Here is a 19,939-nt window from a genome sequence, read left to right as displayed (position 1 = left end):
TGTCAAAGTAAAAATAAAGCATAATGGAATAGAAAGAAATTCTACTTTTGTATATTCAATTATTGTAGAGAAGCCAAATGTTTAAAGTTTAAAAATCAGTGGTTGATTTTGTATCATCTTCGTAGAAAGACAGTATAGGACAAGGCCACCTGCACACCCAACTCCAAATTCACAGAAGAAAATGCAAAATCAGACACCACATTGACTACTCAATATTATTCCAAGTTCACACTGCTTCTAACCATAATGCTGTGGTTATTCAGCTGGGCTTGAAAAATGTTTTGTCTATAATTCTCTCATCAGTTTTATGCACAATTTTAGTTGACTACAAATTGGAAAATGATCACCCAGGATTATGAATCAGAGAGTAATTTGGCCCTCTCCCTAAAATGAAGAACTTTCATCCTCTTAGGAATTAAGAAGGGAATATAGTTTGTATCTGTGTATTTTGAACTCATGTTAATGAGCTAACCTTATGTATGGTAAGCATGACTCTACCTGGGTTTCCTGTTCCCTTCTGCAAACACCCTCTAGTGTCCCTGCAAACCTTAGAACACTTCCTTTAATCTCAAATTGTAACTGTATTGATTCTTTGTACCTGAAATCAGAAACTGTGGGAATAAAAATTACCTTGATATGGAAGGGATGTGATAATGATCTCTGGGCAAGAGTATAATTGTCAAATACCCTTGAGTTCTTGTCAGTTTTCACTGTACTTTATTCTTTTAATGCAAACCCTTAAATTCCCAGTTGGGAGTATCTTAATGAAATTAGATTGATGAATAGGAGCCAAGCAGTCTAGGCCAAAGGTCTCCTTACATTCATATCATTGGTTCTTTGGATAGTTAGTTGTTCTTTCCCATTGTTGAAGGGAAGGAGAAGGGCTTAAATAACCTTTCTGCTCCTTATTAAAATCCCTTTCTGTTCTAATTGTTCCAGTTATGATAATTTACTGCATGGAAAGCATACAAGACATACAATGTCTACGGGTAGATATTCTGTGGTATTATCTCTGACAGTGGGTCCAGCCCTTATGAGCTAATAAATGTTGTTTGGGAATTAAAATTGAGAGAGGACAGGCCCTCTTGGCACTGAGCCCTGCTGCAGCTCTGCTACTGGTGAAGTTCCTTTGCATCCTTGAAAATGTATCAGTAGTTCTTACCCTTAAAGCACATTCATGTCCTTCTGGGATTAAAGCTCCTAGCAGAGATGCACATTCTGTTGAACATTTACACCTGTGTATATTCCTTTCTACAGAAAACGTGATCAACGGGCAGGATTACGAAGTGATGATGCAAATTGACTGTCAGGTGATGGACACCAGGATCCTCCACATCAAAAGCTCCTCCGTCCCTCCTTACCTCCGAGATCAGCAGAGGAATCAAACCAACACTTACTTTGGTTCCCCTCCAGCAGCCACCAAGGCGACCCATGTTGTCAGCACCATCCCTGAATCATTACAGTAGTACCCTGCAGCTACATTGGAAGACTAAGAATGAGACCCTGCCAAACTGAAGAGTGGTGAGAGAAATGGTGTTCTCTGCCTCCTTTGTGGCAAGCAGACAACTGTCTCATGCTGTAGCTCAAGGATGGGGAGAGATTGAAAAAGAAGCTGCTGTTTCCACCATCCATCCATCTATTTGCAAAGCACTGGAAATTATATGCAAGGGAACATTTCTTTAGTGGCAAATGTGGCCTGCATCCTCCAGTGTTACCTTGTGTGGATTTTTTTCCCCATACTTTTCTTAAATGCTTTCCCTGCTGTATTTGTTTTATATTTAGTCATCTTCTTTCAAGTAAGATCCAGTTCCCCTTTCTGCCATTTCACTTATTGATACAGTAAAGTGATTTTTCTTTAAAGCTGTAGCACATGGTTGTTCAGATGGTTCCCACTTACCGAGTTTCTCATTCCTTTAATGAACACCCATTCTGGAAATTGTGCAAATTTCAAAACCAGATCAGCCAATAATACACTTCACAAAGAATCAAAACAATTTGGAGCTTTGGCTAAAAAGGGAATATACCCATTTAGTAAAGTTTATTTTTACTTAGCATTCATGGTTCACACCTGAATGGGTGGCTGTGTTGGGGTCAGAGGTAAACTACATATTTGAGAGAATGGAAGGGAGTTTAATTAATTGATACATGTGTTAAAACATTGAAAATTTGATGTGACTGCAGTTTAAGATTAAAGCCATAGCTACTTTTTATTTTTGGGATTCAAGGTCCCCAAGTGATAGCATGCAGATTTATGTGTTTTTTTTTTTCTTTGTGGTACTGGGGATTGAACCCAGAACCTTGTGCATGCAAGACAAGCACTCTACCAACTGAGCTATATCCCCAGCCCCAGATTTATGTCTTCTTAACTAACCTGTGCAATCCTCAAGGACTACAGGGCAGTTCCTTATATTTCATGGTGAATCTCCACCCACTACACACATACTACTCTCTATATAATACCAAATTGAGTTAAGGAACATGGAGGTGTCGTAAGCAAGACAAGAGCTTTCGGGGATTGACAAGTATTATTTAATACAAAGCAGACAAGCAAGCTTGTATTCTTGCTGGATGCAACCCATAATATGGCAATAATCTTCAGTTTCTCCAGTGAACAGTGAAGAAATTAACTCTTTTCTTGTCCCATGGCTTTAAAAAAAAATATATTCTTATATTTTACTGTACTTTGACTACTTTTTTTTCATTTGGTGAATTCTCAAAAATGGATCTCAGGTAGTGATCTCCACTCAGATGTTCTAACGCCTTCAGTTTTCTAATGGAACTCTTTCTCCCTCTCCTTCCTAAAACTTTTCAACTTCTTGATAAAACTCATTCTACAAACACTGCTTCTCACCTCCAGAAATTTGCCTTTGTGAGATTCCTTTCTTTCCATTCCACACTGTATCAACTAATTCCTCTTCCTCCCTGCAAGAGAAGAAAATTTTTATCAATCCCTCAAGGATTACATGTAGTCAGTTCATTTTCTGCCTTCAAACCTATTAGACTTGCAGTAATAAATAATTTTAAAGAATCACCGGTACTTCTAACTCTCTAGATAGTGATCTCTCAGGCTACTAGATGCTTTCTAAGGAAATCAGTTTCATTTTGTAGGGATGGAGGCCTCTATTGCTCTTTTACCTGAGAATCTGGAGATGGAGGAGTATTAGCTACCTCTCATCTTTTTCCACATTTAAAACTATTTTAAGTCAATGGAGCACTCTCTGATTTGGCTTCTGTGTGATTTGCCAGACAAGAACCATTTCTCTGGAGACTTTTCTTCTAATGGGTACCAATGAATATAAAATGAATGTCTAGAAGACCTCTAGGTTACTAGGCAAGTAACCTATAGGGTAACCTCCAGCCCCACTCCTTTCCATTCTGCGATGTGAATTAGCCCAATAAGGGACTGGGACTGTGGCTAGTAGGCAGTGGCAGCATACACTTCACAAAGAATCAAAACAGTTTGGATCTTTGGGTAAAAAGGAAATATCCCCAGTTGGTAAAGTTTATTTGTACTTAGCATTTGTGGTTTATACCTGAATGGGTGGCCTTCCCTTTTTACTTTATTCCCAAGCTGCTGATCTGCTGAAACTGTCATTTCCAGCAGATTCAGTGCATCTGAAATGATTGTAGGTGGAGCCTCTCTCCTCTTCCTGGCACCAAATCACACAAAAAGAAACCATCACATGATTTCCTTGTGTTTAGCACTTCATTTTCACTTCATTTCTTCCCAGCTTTTCTTATGTTCATTCTATCAACTCATCAGACTGAAGACTTCAATATGTCATGAACACCAAGATTAATTCCTCTCTTCTGGGTGACAATGCAGATGGTGGTTAGGAGGGAGTCACAGTCAAAGAGCAGACTGATGTTAGGAGGCCAGAAGCTCCAGTCACAGAGCGGGGCACCTGAGAAGTGATTCCGAAAAGCAATCTGGGAGCTTTACCTCCTCTTTTCACGCTCTGCCCCTATAGCTTCTTGTCATCAGCTGTGCTTGAATTGATCTTTTGAGAATGAGGGAACAGAATCCTCCTCATGGTAGAGTTTCAAAAAACAAGTAAAAGGTTACTGACAAGCACAAAGAAATATTCTACTTTTTAAAGTACTGAAAGAACTATTATAAAACCCTAAGCACAGTAGCAGTTTTCACTTTAATGTTTGTGTGCTAGCACTAGGCTTTTTAGGAAATAGAAAGTTGCTATGCCAAGTTAATAAATTGAGCAGATATTTGGGCTAAGTATTTTGGTGGGGTTGCCTGTTGGGGGTTGTACCCAGGAAGTATGAAAGATATATGTATCTATCTATCTCTATTATCTTTTTATTATTATTTATTAAAGTCTGAAGTGAGGCTTTGCAAGCTGTGAGAAAATTAAACAAATTCATAGAAGAAGAAAGTCCATCTATTATTAAGGTGGTTTTGAGCTCTTGGGCCAATAATACTATAATGTGGGGGAAGTGACAGTGGAGACTAATAGGGGCAGTCTTTCCATCTGTTGCAAGTCCTGAATTTTTAGGCTTAATGGAAGTAAGTGAGTGTTTCCTCATGCTATCTACTGAAGGTGTTTGGAGCAGGCTTCTCTGTACACCAATAGCACAGGAACAACTTCACTAGACTGTGAAGATAAACCAACGCTCCAGGTAGGGGTTAATGTGAAAGGATGGATCATTCTCAAGGTAAATCTATCATTTGCCATGCTTGTAGTACAGCAACTTTACATCAGATTTATAGGTGGAATTTATGTTTTCAGAAATAAAAAGTCCCCCATGATATAAAAGCTCAGAGCATCTTCTGATTTTTTTTTTTATGACTTCAAGTTTTAGCACAAAATTGGCACCTCTGTGCCTTTTCTTGTTAGCCAGAAGTAGATAGAAGGTATTTGAAAGCAAGGAGATTATATGAGTCATTCTTAAGTATTCCCAATAAACATTCCTTAGAAAGAGAGAAGGAACTTGGAATTCAAACTGGTTTTCCTATCATGTTTAAAGAGATACTACCCTGACTAATTTTTGTTGGCCCGAATCTTCCTCCCCAGTAGTCACAGCAGCAGGTGCTGGTTAGATACCATTGCTGTAGCGTTTAGTGTTTAAAACTGGAGAACTCTCAAGCTCTCCCAGTGTTCAGACTATTATTTGATTCTTGCTATTTAACTAAGCTCAGGTTGTAAAACTTGACAGAAATGTACCACAGGAAAAAACTTGTCCTTGTATTCAACTTATGCATTGAAGAGTTTCAAAGCAACTTCCACTTTCAATAACATATTAGAAGCAGCCACTTTTACTTTCATAACCTGAAGAGCCAGTCTGATCTGATAGCCTCTTTCAGTCTAACAGCCTGGAAATTTCCACCCATGAAAGTCTTCTTTCCACTGCATACCAACAGGCTGACTCAGCTTCCCTCAACAAACCCATAGGAGCTGAACTTCAAATGAGCCCATTGTCATGCTATTGGCTGTGTCATAGGAATTAACCTCTCAAATAAGATTGTTTCTTGCCAGAATGCATAGAAGCTTATCACAACCTACAGCCTCCATACTCCTTACCAGAATGTTATTTTCCTTAGTCTTAGGTATTTTAATGTACATAATTTAGGATCTTTGCTGCTAATATGAATACCCAATTATAAGTTATACCATAAAAGCAAGAAAGCCTAAAAAAAGAGAATGAAATATTAGAATTCATTCCTGTCCTAATAACATTTGGAAGGGGAAATTCCTGTCTTCCCTATCCCCACCCCCTTGCAGGGATTGTGGTCGATTTTTAAGGAAGCAGAATATTGGACTGTCCAAAAAAGATGTTGCCAGAGTCCAAAAGGACCTATGCCCATAAAAGAAATGGAGTTTTCTCCTGAAGGAAAAAAAAAAAAATCAGAGCGTATTCTGTTAACTTATATTTTTAATGACTAAGCTTATGGCAGAGTTTATTTTGGATAAGACTAGAACTTGCAGCAGTTGTAATATCTGTGTTATCTGTCAGGTGCAAAAGAATTTATGAAAAAGAATAATAAAAGTATGTGATTAGAAAGTTTAATTTTACATATGAATCATGTCATGGCTAGCCAGTGTCACATAATGAACATCATTCTTAACTAACATTAAGCATTAAGGATTTAGCACATTAAAAGACTTTTAATTATATTAAGCTTGAGAACTGATAAATGAGAAATGATAAATCAAGTTTATCATTTGTCAAGATCAACAAACACCACGCTGTTATGCTGTTTGCCTTCAATGAAATTGGTGACCATTAGTTAAATGAATCAGGAGGCTTAGCATATCCTTTCGTGTGCTAATCTCAGATAAGAATTAGAAGGTTGACTTTCACAGCAAATGTTTATTGGTTGAACTGTTTTAATTCATACTCAGCCATAATTCCTGGTCCAGTCGTCAGGATAGAGGAGATGCTGGGAAAACAACTAACTTTAGATGAAAACAACTAGCCTGAGAGATACCAGTTTATTTCCCTCATCATGTTGACAATTATGTTTGGGCTAAGACCAGTAATGCTGCATCCATGGACTCATTAGAACCAGAGGAGAGCGTTAGAAATCCTATTTCACCACGGTTTTCTTCCTAAGGCTATATTGTGCTAAAGTAAGGACGGGTTGAAAATGAGCTGGAAAGATAAACCAATATCTCCCTTAATAATTATGTTGTTTTACAAATACATAAAGAAATGACAGCAGACTATTTCATACTTTTAAGCAAGTCTTTATAATGTGAAACCTGTTCTTTCTCTAAAGTTCAAATAAAGAATTTTTAAACTTGCTTTGTTTTGTTCTGTATGTAGAAAGAAAAAAAATAATCTTTGAAGTCAAGTAGTTAGGAAGCCTAAAAAGGTTTTGTGGCTTGTGTTACTTTTTAGATGAAACTGTTAAGATTCTTTTCCACTCTTCTCCCATGCCTGGTTATGTAAAAATTTTCTTTTTTGTGTCCAAATATTTAAACTTCGGTCTCATCGAGGAAAAAAAGAAAAATGCCTAGAACCCATTCTTTATCCTTCTGTGTCATCAGGAAATTGTGTTATTCAATTACATTCAGTCTTCACCAAAAGCCTCTTCCCAGCTTGGAATGGCAGATGCCACCATACCGAAGCTAGTCACTGCAGATAACAGGAGCTGATCTATCTAGGAATAATGAATGCAGGCATTTATTGAGCACCCAGTGCATACTACATATATGGCTTATGTTCATTAACTATTATCTTATTTCAATCCTCTCTATAACCTATTTCTTAAGATAGTTACAGAATTAGTTAATAGAACCAATATTTAGACCATGGCAATTTAGCTCCAACACATAGATTATTAATTACTATATTGTTCCACCTCCTGAGATTAGATCTGGCATAGGTTCTAGCCCTAAACAAATTTACAGATTATGGAGTCCAATACAAAAAAATGTAAAAATATGATAACATCAGTGTTCTCTTAGAGGCTGTGTTAGTTTACTGTTGCTGTGACAAAATACCTGAGATAAACAACTTATAAAGAGGAAAGGTTTATTTTGGCTCACAGTTTCAGAGGTTTCAGTTCATGATTGTCTTTGGGCCTGTGGTGAGGCAGCACATCGTGGCAGGAACATATGGCCAAGGAGCTGTTCATTTCATTGCAGCCAGAAAGCAAAGAGACAGGAAGGGACCAGAGTCCCAATATCTTCTTCAAGTGTACACCCCTAAAACCTAACTTCCTTTCATAAGACCCCAACTCCTAAGGTTTCATCACCTCCTAACAGTACCACAGGCCAGGAACCAAGCCTTCAATGCATGCACTTTTAGGGGACTTTCCAGATCCAAACTGTATCAGAGGCAAAATTGCTTTTGTTTCAAAAGACACCTTAATAGACTTATTTAGAAAGTGAGAGCCCTCTCCCATCTAGAGGACTGACCTCAAATCACCTCTTCTGCAGAAGTTAGTGGAGATTACAGGGTGGAGGGTTGACTAGCAGAAAAGAGAAATTGGAACCGAAGAACAAGGCTGGGATCTAGAGCCTCCAGAGTGTCATGAGAAGACTCCATAGCAAGAGGGCAAATGATTTATACAACTAGCAATGCTAAACTGTAAATCTTTTTGGTTCTGATTCTTTAGTAAAAGCTAAAATACTGTATTATATCCACGTTATTTGAGGAGTGGAGGACAGGGCTCAGGTTCAACATGGTATAACTAATAAAGAAGAAAGCATGCAGACAGTCCAGTTCAGCCATACACTGAAGAGTCAGTGGAAACAACAGATAAATAAGGGAAATTGAACTCCCTCCACCCAACTACCCACCATCACCACCAAATCCTTATGGAATTGTCCCCTGGGACTTCTCATGGGTCTCAAAGTGTGACCACAAATGACATTTGGTTACACAATACATGGTATCATAAACAGAGGGCTCTTCTAGCATATACCCTGCAATTTTTCTGTTCCTCTTTGGGTACACATATTCAGATGACTTCCAATGTTTTGCTTACCACAGGAATCTATAGCATGTTTCATGCCATCACATTCATTTGGTGTGATCTGGACAATGCCCATAGAGAATCCTTCTCTTAGTTCCATTAATGGTAATGGCTGATGTTTATTGAAGACAACCTTCTGACAGACATTGTGCCTTCCCAAACATTAACATAAGCTTTACAGAATCCTTAATCATAGACAAAGATATCATTATGTACCCAGCCAGAGAAGAAATAGGCACAAAAGATCAAGTAACTCACTCAAGATCTTACAACTAGAAGAGCTGGTACTAGTCTATCGTGATTTTAAAGTCACATCCTATTTACACTACATTACCATTTGTCCTTCAAAGACATAAAGGACAACAGGAGACCAAGAAGAAAGGAAGATACCAAGTCACACAACATGGACAAACACAGTGCTGAGGATGTTCTGGAAAGAGGAATTAAGCTAAGAGGCAAGGTCCAACATGGCCAGAGAGTTTACTATGAACTGTTCATTCCCTCTTTAGTTCAGTGCCACCTGCCTGCTGTATTTCTTCTGGACCTCAGCGTTTGTGGTCCCCATGTTGGATGAGTTACCTGGTGGTGCATGGGCAAGATGGGTTCTTCCATAATTGAAGGCTCCAGTCTCTGCCAACAATCCCATGCTGCTCATGTTCAGGAGTCCAAGTGTGACATGTGAGCCCATCCCAGGATGCACCCACACCTATGATGACAAATTCTGACTTTAGAGAGTTTTCCCTGAAGAATTAACTGCTAAGGAGGGAGCTAGATTATAAGATGATGAAAGATACTTATGTAAGAGATCACTAATCTTCAAATCCAAAATTGAAATGCATTGGTCCAGAACTCAAGGACATACCTTTAACATGAACACAACATACCATATTAATAAATAGATTATCTTGTAAGAGTGACTATTTGCAGCATTATCACTCCATGCTCATTTAGATGGGGGAGGGTACTTGAGAGGCAAACAAAAAATATTGCTTTCATTTGTTTACAGGCATGTCTCATTTTTCTGTGAAAAGTCAGCTGATACAAGGGAAGAACTGAGACCTCAATTGGTATCTCAGATTCTCATTCCCCAAGTGTTCTGCTCAACTTCCAAAACCTCCAGGGTCATCCCCATTATCTGATGTTTTAGTCACTTTTTTGTTACTGTGATCAAAACACATGACAAGAACAACATAGAAAAGGAAACTTTTTATTTCAACCATGGTTTCAGAGGTTCAGTCCGTTGTTGGCCAACTCCATTGTGCTGAGCCTGAGGTGAGGCAGAACTTCATGGTGAAGGGCATGGCTGGCTACTCAGGTCATGGCAGCCCAGAAGCAAGGACAGTAATTAAGGAGCCATTTACAAAATATAATCCCCAAAGGTACACTCCCCGGTGACCTACTTCCTTTAGCCATACCCTACCTCCCTACAGTTACTACCCAGTAGTCCATTCAAATTATTAATGCTTATGAATTAATGCACAAATTAGATTACAGCTAAGATAGTCTAATCAGTTCACCTCTGAGCATTCTTGCATGGTCTAACACATAGCTTTTGGGGGGACTCCTCATATCCAACCAAGTGGAACCTGGACTCTTAGGATGCATTTCTTCACAGACTATGGGTTAGAAGAATTGACCCTGAAATTTAAACCTTTACTGTATGTGAAGAGCAGGCTGTGCCCTCCTGAGTTACTCCATGATGTGTAGAACAGTTTTCAGGTTGTGTCTAAACCTAAGTGAGTTCATTTTGAGAATAAGATAGAATGACTGCACACCTTACTTACACAGGTAAACCATCACCATCTGCCCTGCACAACCATAAGGCACAAATTGATAACTTGTCCATGCCAACTTATCAAAATAAATCAAGTAGTACCTGGACATGTGCATCTTCCAAATCCTACCAGGAACAGACATGAGAACTTACCAACCTCACCAGATGCAACCCCCCTCAAAGGAGGAGCCCCCCCAAGACTGGACACAATTGCACTCTGACCACATCACCTATTCATTCTCATCATGAGCCTTGTCCAGGATATTCCTCCAATATCCTGTCCTTGTAAGGCTTCAACGGTATGGTTTTTCCTGCCAGTGATGATAGTGCTCAGCCCACTCCAAGCTGACATCTCAAACTGAAACTCCGTGCTAACACCTGGAGCTGACACTCTGAATCTGAAACTGTCTTCTGACCGAACTCTCTCCTTTGACCACTCTGTGGAACTGGTTAGTTAAAATCCTTATCAGGCAGGGCTTGGTGGCTGAAGCAGGAGGATCGCAAGTTCAAAGCAGCTTCAGCAATTTAGCAAGGCCCTAAGCAATTCAGCGAGACCCTCCCTATCTCTAAATAAAACATTTTTAAAAGGCCAAGGATGTGGTTCAGTGGTTAAGTGCCTCTGGGTTGGATCCCCAGTACCAAAAAAAAAAAAATATATATATATATATATATCCTTATCTGACCACCTACCGTTACTCTTTGACTCTGCACTTATGCCTCTCTCTGCCTGTGCTCTTGGTTCAGCATCCTATAACCTTATGGCAATATTTACCCTTTCTTAGCCCTTCTGTTATATATGTATATTTAAGTGACTCCATTTTGAGAACAAGAGCCAAGGTAGAATAACTCCACAACTTGCTTATACAGGTAAACCTTCACCATCTGCCCTGCGGGTATATCATTATGTGAAGTCTAATGTGTGACGTGAGTGTTATAGATATTAGAAATTAAGATTGGAATAAAAGATTTTGTATTTCCTTGGGTTATGACTATCAGGTGAGTATTTGGAGAATTACCACTGAGGAAAGTGTAATTTACTGCTATTCAATACATTCTGTCACTGGAAAGATGGCAAACATGTTTGTTCTGTCTTGATGGCATAGCTTGCTCACAGCACACAGACTCTTAAGTGCTGTACTAAAGCCAGACATCTACCACTGAGCTGTGGGAAACTACAGATAAACTAAACAATGCTCTTGTCTTCCAAGACATTTGAATAATGTCTTTTCCCTGGGTCTATGTGGTCACCCTCTGTCTCCACAGAAGAGTAAAGATAAATTCCAGAAGAGGATAAGATTTCTGGTTAAGCCTGATACAATAAAGCTCAGTTAGACACAAGCTATTCTCAGGGGAGCTTTGGGACTAGAGGTTCATTAGCCAGTGTCTTTATCATGGCCACAGAGCTCACCCACTCACTTGGCTTCCGGTCCCAGGACATAAAATGGTGCACTTCACCAAATTGCCTCTGGTTTTTCCTGCAGTTTCTGGAATCCTTCTCTGCTAAGTGACTTGTTCACATCAGACCAATACATTGCCCCCTGTTGCCTGGCAGCTTCTAGGAAGACAGAATTACAGGGACCCCCACAGAACCAGCAAGACTGTATCCATCAAATCGCCAGCTGTGGGGGCGGGACTGGAAATTCATCTTGATTAAACAGCCTGAGCAGAAAAGATGCTGAAACATTTAGCACTTGTTGTAAACGGCTCTTTGGGTTACCACCCAGGTGCACAGTGCCAGAAGCACATTGCTACGTGCAGTACAGGTGGGGCTAATTCATCTCTTCAAGAGTTATAACCTGGTGCAGTTATAAGCAGGGCAATAACAATACAAGGAAGAAAACCATACTCACACAGTTGTTTTCCCTCCCATTGATTTCTTTTCCTCTCCTTCCCTTATTACCTCTGCAGTTACTTGTTAAATATTTGTCATCCCTAAAGGACAATAATTTCCAGAAGGGCAGGGACCCTAGCAGGGTCTCATTGACTATATGAGCCCAGTTACTTAGTGGGCCATGTGCTTGGGACACAGTGCTTTAGGCCTGTTAGACTAGATCAGTATTTTGAGTTGAATTTTTGAGCATTTGGAAGGTCACAAATCTACATTGTGCAATAGACTGGCATTTATCACATGTGTTTCCACGTCAACATATTCAAATATTCATAGGGTGCTAGAAATGAGACAAGACAGTGGGGAAATAATAATAGCCCTGAGGGCTGGGGTTGTGGCTCAGTGGTAGAGCGCTCGCCTAGCATGCACGAGGCACTGGGTTCGATCCTCAGCACCACATAAATGTAAAATAAAGATATTGTGTCCACCTAAAGCTTAAGAATAAATATTAAAAACAAAAGAATAGCCCTGACTTCCCTCAATAGGTGAGGCATCAGTAACTCCCTCTCCTCTCTGGCTTCAGTCTATGGCAAATTAAAAGTGGATTCAGAAAGAGGATGGAGACCAGTGGGTCTGCAAGTACAGCCCTCAGACTGCGGCAGCACCTCAGAACTTCACAGAAAGGGGAAGTTCTAGAATCCTTCCCTGGCTGGAACACAGATCTATTGAGTCAGACTCTGAGGCTGGGTCCTGCAACCTGTTCCAACACTCCCCCCCACAGAACTCTCATAGAATTTTGAGAAGCACCCAGGTAGATACCTGTCAGAGAGACTGGAGCATGGGAATATTTAGACTCCCATCACAGGTGAACCTTCCCAGGGGTGCCATTACTGGGGATTTAGGAAAATGTCAATAAAGAGGTTTCTTTTTTTAGCTGAGTGTGATGGTGCATGCCTATAATCCCAGCCACTGGGGAGGCTGAGGCAGGAGGATCACAAATTCAAGGCTAGCCTTGGCAACTTAGGGAGACTCTGTCTCAAAATAAATAAATACATATAAAGTGTTGGGGATAGAGCTCAGTGGGTAGAGCACCCTGCGTTTAAAGCCCACCCCCAAAAAATTCTTTTTGTGACTGCCTTCAGCCTCCCACCGTTTGTTGCATCAACTAGCCTCTGTTGACCAGAATGGCTACACTCCCAGCTGAGGGGCAGAGTCATTGCCGGGCAGATGTGTGTGCTCAGCCAAGTCAGCAAGCCACCACGTCTCAGGATCGTCATCCAAGAAGCACACAGCACTTGCTGCTCCACAGATCCGAGATGCTACTGAGCACTTGTCTCCTGGGAGGACCTGCTTTTAATCAGCACCTTCTGCTGTGGAGGGAGGAGCTCTCCTGGGCCAGCTATCAGCCCTCCCTGCAGCAGGGCTTCTCTGCAGGGCTGGGAGGACCCTGTACTCCTGGCAGGGCTTCTGGGCCCTCTTCTCTTTCCTTCACAGTCTTGAAAGACAAGGGCCATGGCCCAGGCTCCACAGGCTTTATTCATCTGGCTATAAACTCCAACTGCCTTTAGTACAGCTCTATGCTGGTGATTCCCAACATTTCTTATACATTGGAATCACCTGGAGATCATTAAAAACTGCTGGTTCCTGGCTCCCACCCCCCAGATGTTCTGACTTAATTGGCATAGGGTGTGCCCTGAGCTGACATGTGTTAAAATTTTCCCAGCTGACTCTAATGTGCAGAAAGGTTCAGGAACCAATGAACTACGTCTTTTTGAGGACTAGCTCTGATGTTTATGGAGCAACACAATCCTAGAGGTTGAGGGTGGAGCAGGGTTCCAGGGACAAGAAAAGTTGTGTTTAAATAATCAGACAGTTAAGACTAAGCAAATAGCTGGTTTAAAAAAAGGGCAGGGAGAGAAGAGAGGTAGAAGTGGGGGCTGGTGGCCATTGGATCCATTTGTGGGAATGACGTCAGACATTCCTCTGAGATGTCAGAACTGGGGAAACATGAAAATAACCATAGCTGTGAAAATGGAACTTTCTGTGAAATGGCATATTCTTGGAAGGAGAGGGAGCAGGAAAGGAGGAAAGGGCAAGAAGAAAAGGGAAAAAGGAGAGGAGGAGGGGAGACCCCAGGCCAGAGAGAACAAATGGGGGAGACTCTGCTCCCAGGCCTTTGGCAAATTGTGGAAAAAGCATGAAGCTATGAAAAGATGAGCAGAAAGGAGAAGGTTTGGGTTGGCATGAAGAATGGGTGAAAGAGGACAACCGCTGACCCCGAAGAACCCTGAAGCAACACAGAAAGAGAGAAGCCAGGAGGGAGAGAAGGAATCAACTGCTAAGAAAATAAAAACACCCCAATGTGGTGGGTGACCCAAATCCACCCAGCTTCAGGCTCCGGAGCTAGCTGGAGGGTTTCCCAGGATGAGGCTGAGCATGCAGATTCTGGCCACAACAGCTCTCCAGGGAAAGGACCAGACTCAACAATGCCTTTACTCCCTTCCCTTTCTCCTCCTGCTCCTGAGGAAGGAGTGCCAGGCCTGAACTTGGAAGGGCAACCCCTCCTCCTCAGGAGTCTCCCTGGGAGACAGAGCTGGCACTCAGGGGCGGCCAACGGGCAGTGCCTGGGGGATAGACAGGTGAGCTCTGTGCAGGCCTCTGGTTCCCAACTGTGTTTATTGGGGGTAAGGGAGAGGCAGTGCCCCTTTCCTAACCTGGCACCAGCCACTGATTCTTAGATCTCATTCTAATGACTTCTTTCAGGGACATCCATCCAAATACTGAGTCATAGAAAGAAAAAAAAAGAAAGAAAACTTAACACCAAGAAAAAATTATACAAGCTCTTCAATTCCTGGAGGACAGATTTTATACCTTCTTTGTGCAAAATGGGGAGACTCCTCATGACTGGAGTGCTTGTAGCCTACCTGCTGTGACCTACCTGCATGTCACAGGGTTCCCAGCATACCTTGGGAGAGGGCCGGCATGATTCTCCCCCACCTCATCCCATTCTGGGCTCAGTGCTCTCTGCCACGGGAGCTGTTTCTTGGGAGTGTCCAGAGAGATGCTGGTTGGGCTCAAGGAACCCTGTGGGGTTATGGGAAACTCATGTTAACATCAAGTACTTCAAGATGTTGGAAGTCTCTACCACCCAGTGTTGCTCACCCCCGGGCACAACAGGCCCCTCTGTGCCTTTTCTTAGGCTGCACCCTGGCTCTGGCCTGGCCTACCGGCCAGGTTCAAATTCACACAATAACAATACTCGGAGCCCTGCAGTTTCCAGTCAGCAGTTTGCTGTGGAAGAGCAGTCCAACCTCTTGTTCTACTTCTGGCAGGCCTCCCTGATCTCTGCTCTGCCTCCCATCTGTCCTGGCCACTGGCCTGGGATCACAGAGGAACCAAAAGTGGATTGGCTTCCTCAGAGTCAAGGCAGCAAAGCCTGGGAGCCAGAGCCAGCCTCTAGCCCTTTTATTTCAGAAGAGAAGAAAAAAGGTGAGGGGCAGCTCGGTGGGTACCTTGGCACCTCAGGATCAAGGGCCTGTCCCCAGCAGAGCTATAAAGGGTAGGACAGTCTGTCCTACAGAAATTCTGTAACTACTTGAGAATCCCAGCAAAGGTCCTTTCTATTCTGAAAATGCACCATGGAGGGAAATGACCCCTCTGTAACAGAAGTGGCTATTGTTGGGTGAAGACGTCAGTGCAGGGCTAAGGTCTAAAGGGGAGGAACAAAATGCCACTGCTAGCACAGCAGGCTAGAAGGGCACAGCAACTTAGGGACCACTGGAGCCTGGCAGCTTCCAGGGGCTTTGGGGAGGATCAATAGTCCTTCTGGGTGAACAAGAGATCTTTGGTGGCAGCCTGTAAGTCAACACATCAACCCACCAACTCTCCTGGGTGGACACTGATAGGGAATCAGAGGTGATCTCCAGGGACAACCAGCCTAGGGAGGAAGACACCCACAAGCAGGAGCTGCTCTGTTATGGTTTGGATCTTTAATGTCCCCTGAAAAGCTCATGAGTTAGGCAATGCAGGAATGTTCAGAGGTGAAATGATTAGATGGTGAGAGCTATAACCTAACTGAAGGATTAATCCATTTGATAGATTAATAATTTGAATGGACTACTGGGTGATAACTATAGGCAGGTAGGATGTAGCTGGAGGAGTTAAGTCACTGGGAGTGACCCTTGAACAATATAACTTGTCCCTGGCTTCTCTTCCTCTTCCTCCTCTTCTCTTCCTCCCTCCTTCTTCCTCTCCTCCTCCTCCTCCTCTCTCTCTCCTTCCCTCCCTCTCTGCCTCCTGGTCGCCATGAACTGAGTAGCTTTCCTCTGCCATGTCTTCCCCCCGCCCCATTGTTCTGCCTCACCTCAAGCTCAGAGCAAGGGAATTGGCTAGCCAGGGACCGAACCTCTGAGATGTTGAGCCCCCAAAAAACTTTTCCTTCTCTAAGTTTGTCTTGTCAAGTATTTGGCTCACAGAAATGAAAAGCTCACTAACACAAGCTCTGAGGGGGCCAGACATGCATGTGCTAAGACACAGAAGCACAAAGGATGGGGAGAGAGGAAGATGGAGGGAGGGGTCTTCATGTGGGAGGTGGGCTTTGTTTGAGGTCTTAAAGGAAGGGGGGAATTCAATCAGGTGGCAACTGGGAGGGACAGCTGGGCAAAGGCAGGGAAGGCACACAAGGGCCAGTGCAGTCTTTGGGGGTCAAGGCCTGTTTTGCCTAGGAAAGAGTACAACTGGCTGGTAGGTAGTGTTCTGCATCTCAGAGGACCACTTAGATGCTGAAAGTGGTCTTAGATCATTACAAAGGGTTCAAATAGTTCCTTGAGCTTGGATAGTGCTGTCTCAAGAGAGACACGCTCTGAGGAGTTATCTTTCTAGGAGAAACCACAGAGGTGTCAACCTGCAAAAGTAAATCTATTTTTTTTTTTTTGAAAGTCACAGAGCACTGCTCTTCTCCAGGGGCCATAACGCCTCCTGTCCTCAGAGTCATTGAGCCCAGTGGCCAAGGTACAGGAATCCCTTAGCAACATTCCTGACAGAAGTCCATCTGGATCCATCTCTTGAGGCCTTCAACTCGAGGAAAAGTCAGCACTGACATGCCACAACGGAGTTGATATTTTTGGAGCCCTCCTATGATCCTAAGGGACTAAATGACTGACTCAACTAGGCATGGCTGGCTGGATGAGGGGTGGATGTGGTCAATCCACATGCTAAACACGAAGATAAATGAGGCCAATAAGGGAGTTTGAATAGGAGACATAGGGATAGAACCATGGGTACTCAAGCTCAGAGAGCTGGCTGAGCTCCTTGTACTGCCACCATGTTGGGCCACATGTGAGAGGAGTGAGCAGAAGTAGGAGGCTCTCGGAGGGCCCTGAGGGATGGAGAAGACAGACACAGTTTCTGAATTCTCTGTTCTTGTTCCTGAGAGGATAAGAATAATGTCACCAGATAACGATCAGGCTGCCTATTGTATCTTACCAACCAGCTGTCTTCTATTTGAGCCAGACTGAGTGGGTTTCTGATATCTGCAACCAAAATATCTTTGATGAGAACACATCCCCCCCCCAGGCCTCTCTTGGTGGGAAATGCCAGCTTATCACCTAGGCTGGAGGGTGGACCTGGGGTTCTTGTGAGGGCACTGGGTAGACCTCCCATTTTTCTCTCCAACCCCAGTCTTGCTTCTCCAAACCATAGCTGGAGTTGCTATGGGACTCTGGGAATTTCACCACCATTCTTTGGCCATTCTTGGCACCTGCTGCCAAATTTTCCTTGGTGCTCTTGAGCCAGCCAGCCTCTTCCAGAGAGAGCTCAGCTGAGATCACTTGGACAATTACCCTAGACCAGGGCTCTGCCCCAAGCTTCTGCTTTATCCAACTTTTGTTGTGTTTGTTCTCAATGTCCCTCTTTCTCTCTCCCTTTCTTCTCTTCTCTTCTCTTCTCTTTTCTCCCTCTCCCTCCCTCCCTCCTTCTCTCTCTTTCCCTCTCCCTCTCCCTCTTTCTCTTTCTCTCTCTCTCTTCCTCTCCCTCTCTCATATTAATCTGGCCTATATTGCCACAGGTCAAATTGCATGTCCCTAAACATAGGAGTACTATACAGTAAAAGATTGACACAACTTGTTTATATCTAATGACTCACAACATCTTTGTAACTGTTGGCTTCTAGACTCCCAGCATGTCCAGTGGGAAAATTTTCAGTACAGACAAACCTTGCTTTGCAGCATAACACATTCTTGAAGAGTCACAGATAATCTACTCATTTATATTCTGCCTTTTTAAAAAACAAATCACAGTACACACCAAGATGGCAAACCACAGGAAAAGAAAAGTGAACATCAAAAACGAAATAGAACCAACAGAAAGGCAAAGCCAATGTGAAAACCATAAAAGTCCTCCGGGCTTGCTATAAGGCTTCAGCTTTCCAGCAGCTAATGTGAAAAGAAAAATTTGCTTAAAGAGTTGTGTATAAACTGAACTTTGGAAAATTGAATCATATTTCAACTATATTAGTGGAGGTTGCTATTAAAGAAAACCTTTGTTATGGACATCTGGTTTGATTTGGTTTTGTTTTTGCTCAGCAGCCCTTCCTGGTGGAACTGGCTCCCCCTAGTTGGCATGGTTAGAGAGGGACTGTCAATCACAGATGATGAGAACTCACCAATCTGACCCTCTCCTGGAAATTTACATCTTGAGTGGAGACACCTGGAAGACTATAGGTCTCTAAAACAGAGATTTTCACAACAAAGTATCATCAAAGGACAAATCACAATGTTCTCTTACCCAGAACTGGCCTGGTTCTGTCCTCCCATGGCCAAATTGTCCAGATTTGTCTTTGAGTCTATAAATTTCCCAGTATCTTTCCAATAAATTTGTTTTCACTTAAGCTAGCACAGGTCTATTTCTGTGGCTTACAATCAAGGTCTCTTAAAGATATGCTAACAGATTTATGTAGAATGTGAGAATACTCTCAAAAAGTAAATATTTATTCTGCATTGACTTCTTAGAAAGTCACAACTCAAGACCTTTTATTGGTGCTGATTTGTGATTTCATGAGAGGGCAGGATATGTTGAGAACATCAAGCAGTTAAGGAAAAAGGTGGGGAGAATGTTCCAGAGGGAGTGTGTGTGGCAAGTCATAGGAAATTCCATGGTCAGGAAAGCTAAGGTCGCTCACCAACCTACCCTAGGATCAACGCTTTAGAGATTGAATATTGCCCATCTGTGCTCAGTGGACACCCCAAGTGGCCATATTTCCTGTTAATTGGTTAGCTGGTCAAGCAACTGGGTGTAACTGATTTTGAGTGGGGGAAGCAGCCCATCACCCTCACTGAGGCCTAGGCAATGAGGACATATGCTGGGCTCATGGATGACCACTGAGTGGATTGTTGTACTTTGTAGGAATCCTCTTTCTTAGTAAGTCCAAGAGTCTGCTCTACTCAAGTCTTAACTTCCCCAAGTTTCAACATGGCCACATTACATTCCCCTTGGTCTGTTGAGCATTGACAATAAGACTATTGGCAGGAGAACCTTGAAGAAAATGCAAGAGAATGACTCCCTGGATATATGTAGTAGGAAAACCTATGTCAAATTACAGTTTGGGGAGTCACTTATTTGACCTTGAATTTATGTGACCCAAATAAATCCCTCATTCATTCAGCAGATCCATAAGTAATAGGCAATGTAGACTAGACTCTGCTCAGAGCTGGGAGGAGTCCTGGAGGAAGAAGGACTAGTCTCAGTGAGAAGAGGAGATCTGGTCACAAATAAATGCAAGAAAAGGCAAATGTGCTTGGTACTGTGTACATGTTAAGGGCTACTCTTGCTCTGGCTTGGACACTGGACAGGACTTCACTTGGACTGCACCTGATAGTCTGAGGTGTCAAGAAGAGCAGGA

General features: G+C 42.5%; 1 protein-coding gene across 1 annotated transcript in view; it reads left to right on the top strand.

Annotated features, from left to right (window-relative positions):
- Atf6 (activating transcription factor 6) overlaps positions 1 to 6,762 on the top strand; it is a 213,084-nt gene extending 206,322 nt beyond the window's left edge. Inside the window, exon 16 of the mRNA XM_078027138.1 lies at positions 1,258 to 6,762. Coding sequence (XP_077883264.1) covers positions 1,258 to 1,466 — 209 coding nt within the window. The 3' untranslated portion in view covers positions 1,467 to 6,762. The remainder of the gene's footprint in view (positions 1 to 1,257) is intronic.
- The last annotated feature ends 13,177 nt before the right edge of the window (positions 6,763 to 19,939 follow it).

This window comes from Ictidomys tridecemlineatus, chromosome 11 (assembly GCF_052094955.1).
Source record: "Ictidomys tridecemlineatus isolate mIctTri1 chromosome 11, mIctTri1.hap1, whole genome shotgun sequence".
NCBI lineage: Eukaryota > Metazoa > Chordata > Mammalia > Rodentia > Sciuridae > Ictidomys > Ictidomys tridecemlineatus.
Note: the sequence above shows the minus strand (reverse complement) of the source record. Positions and strands in the feature narration are given on the sequence as shown.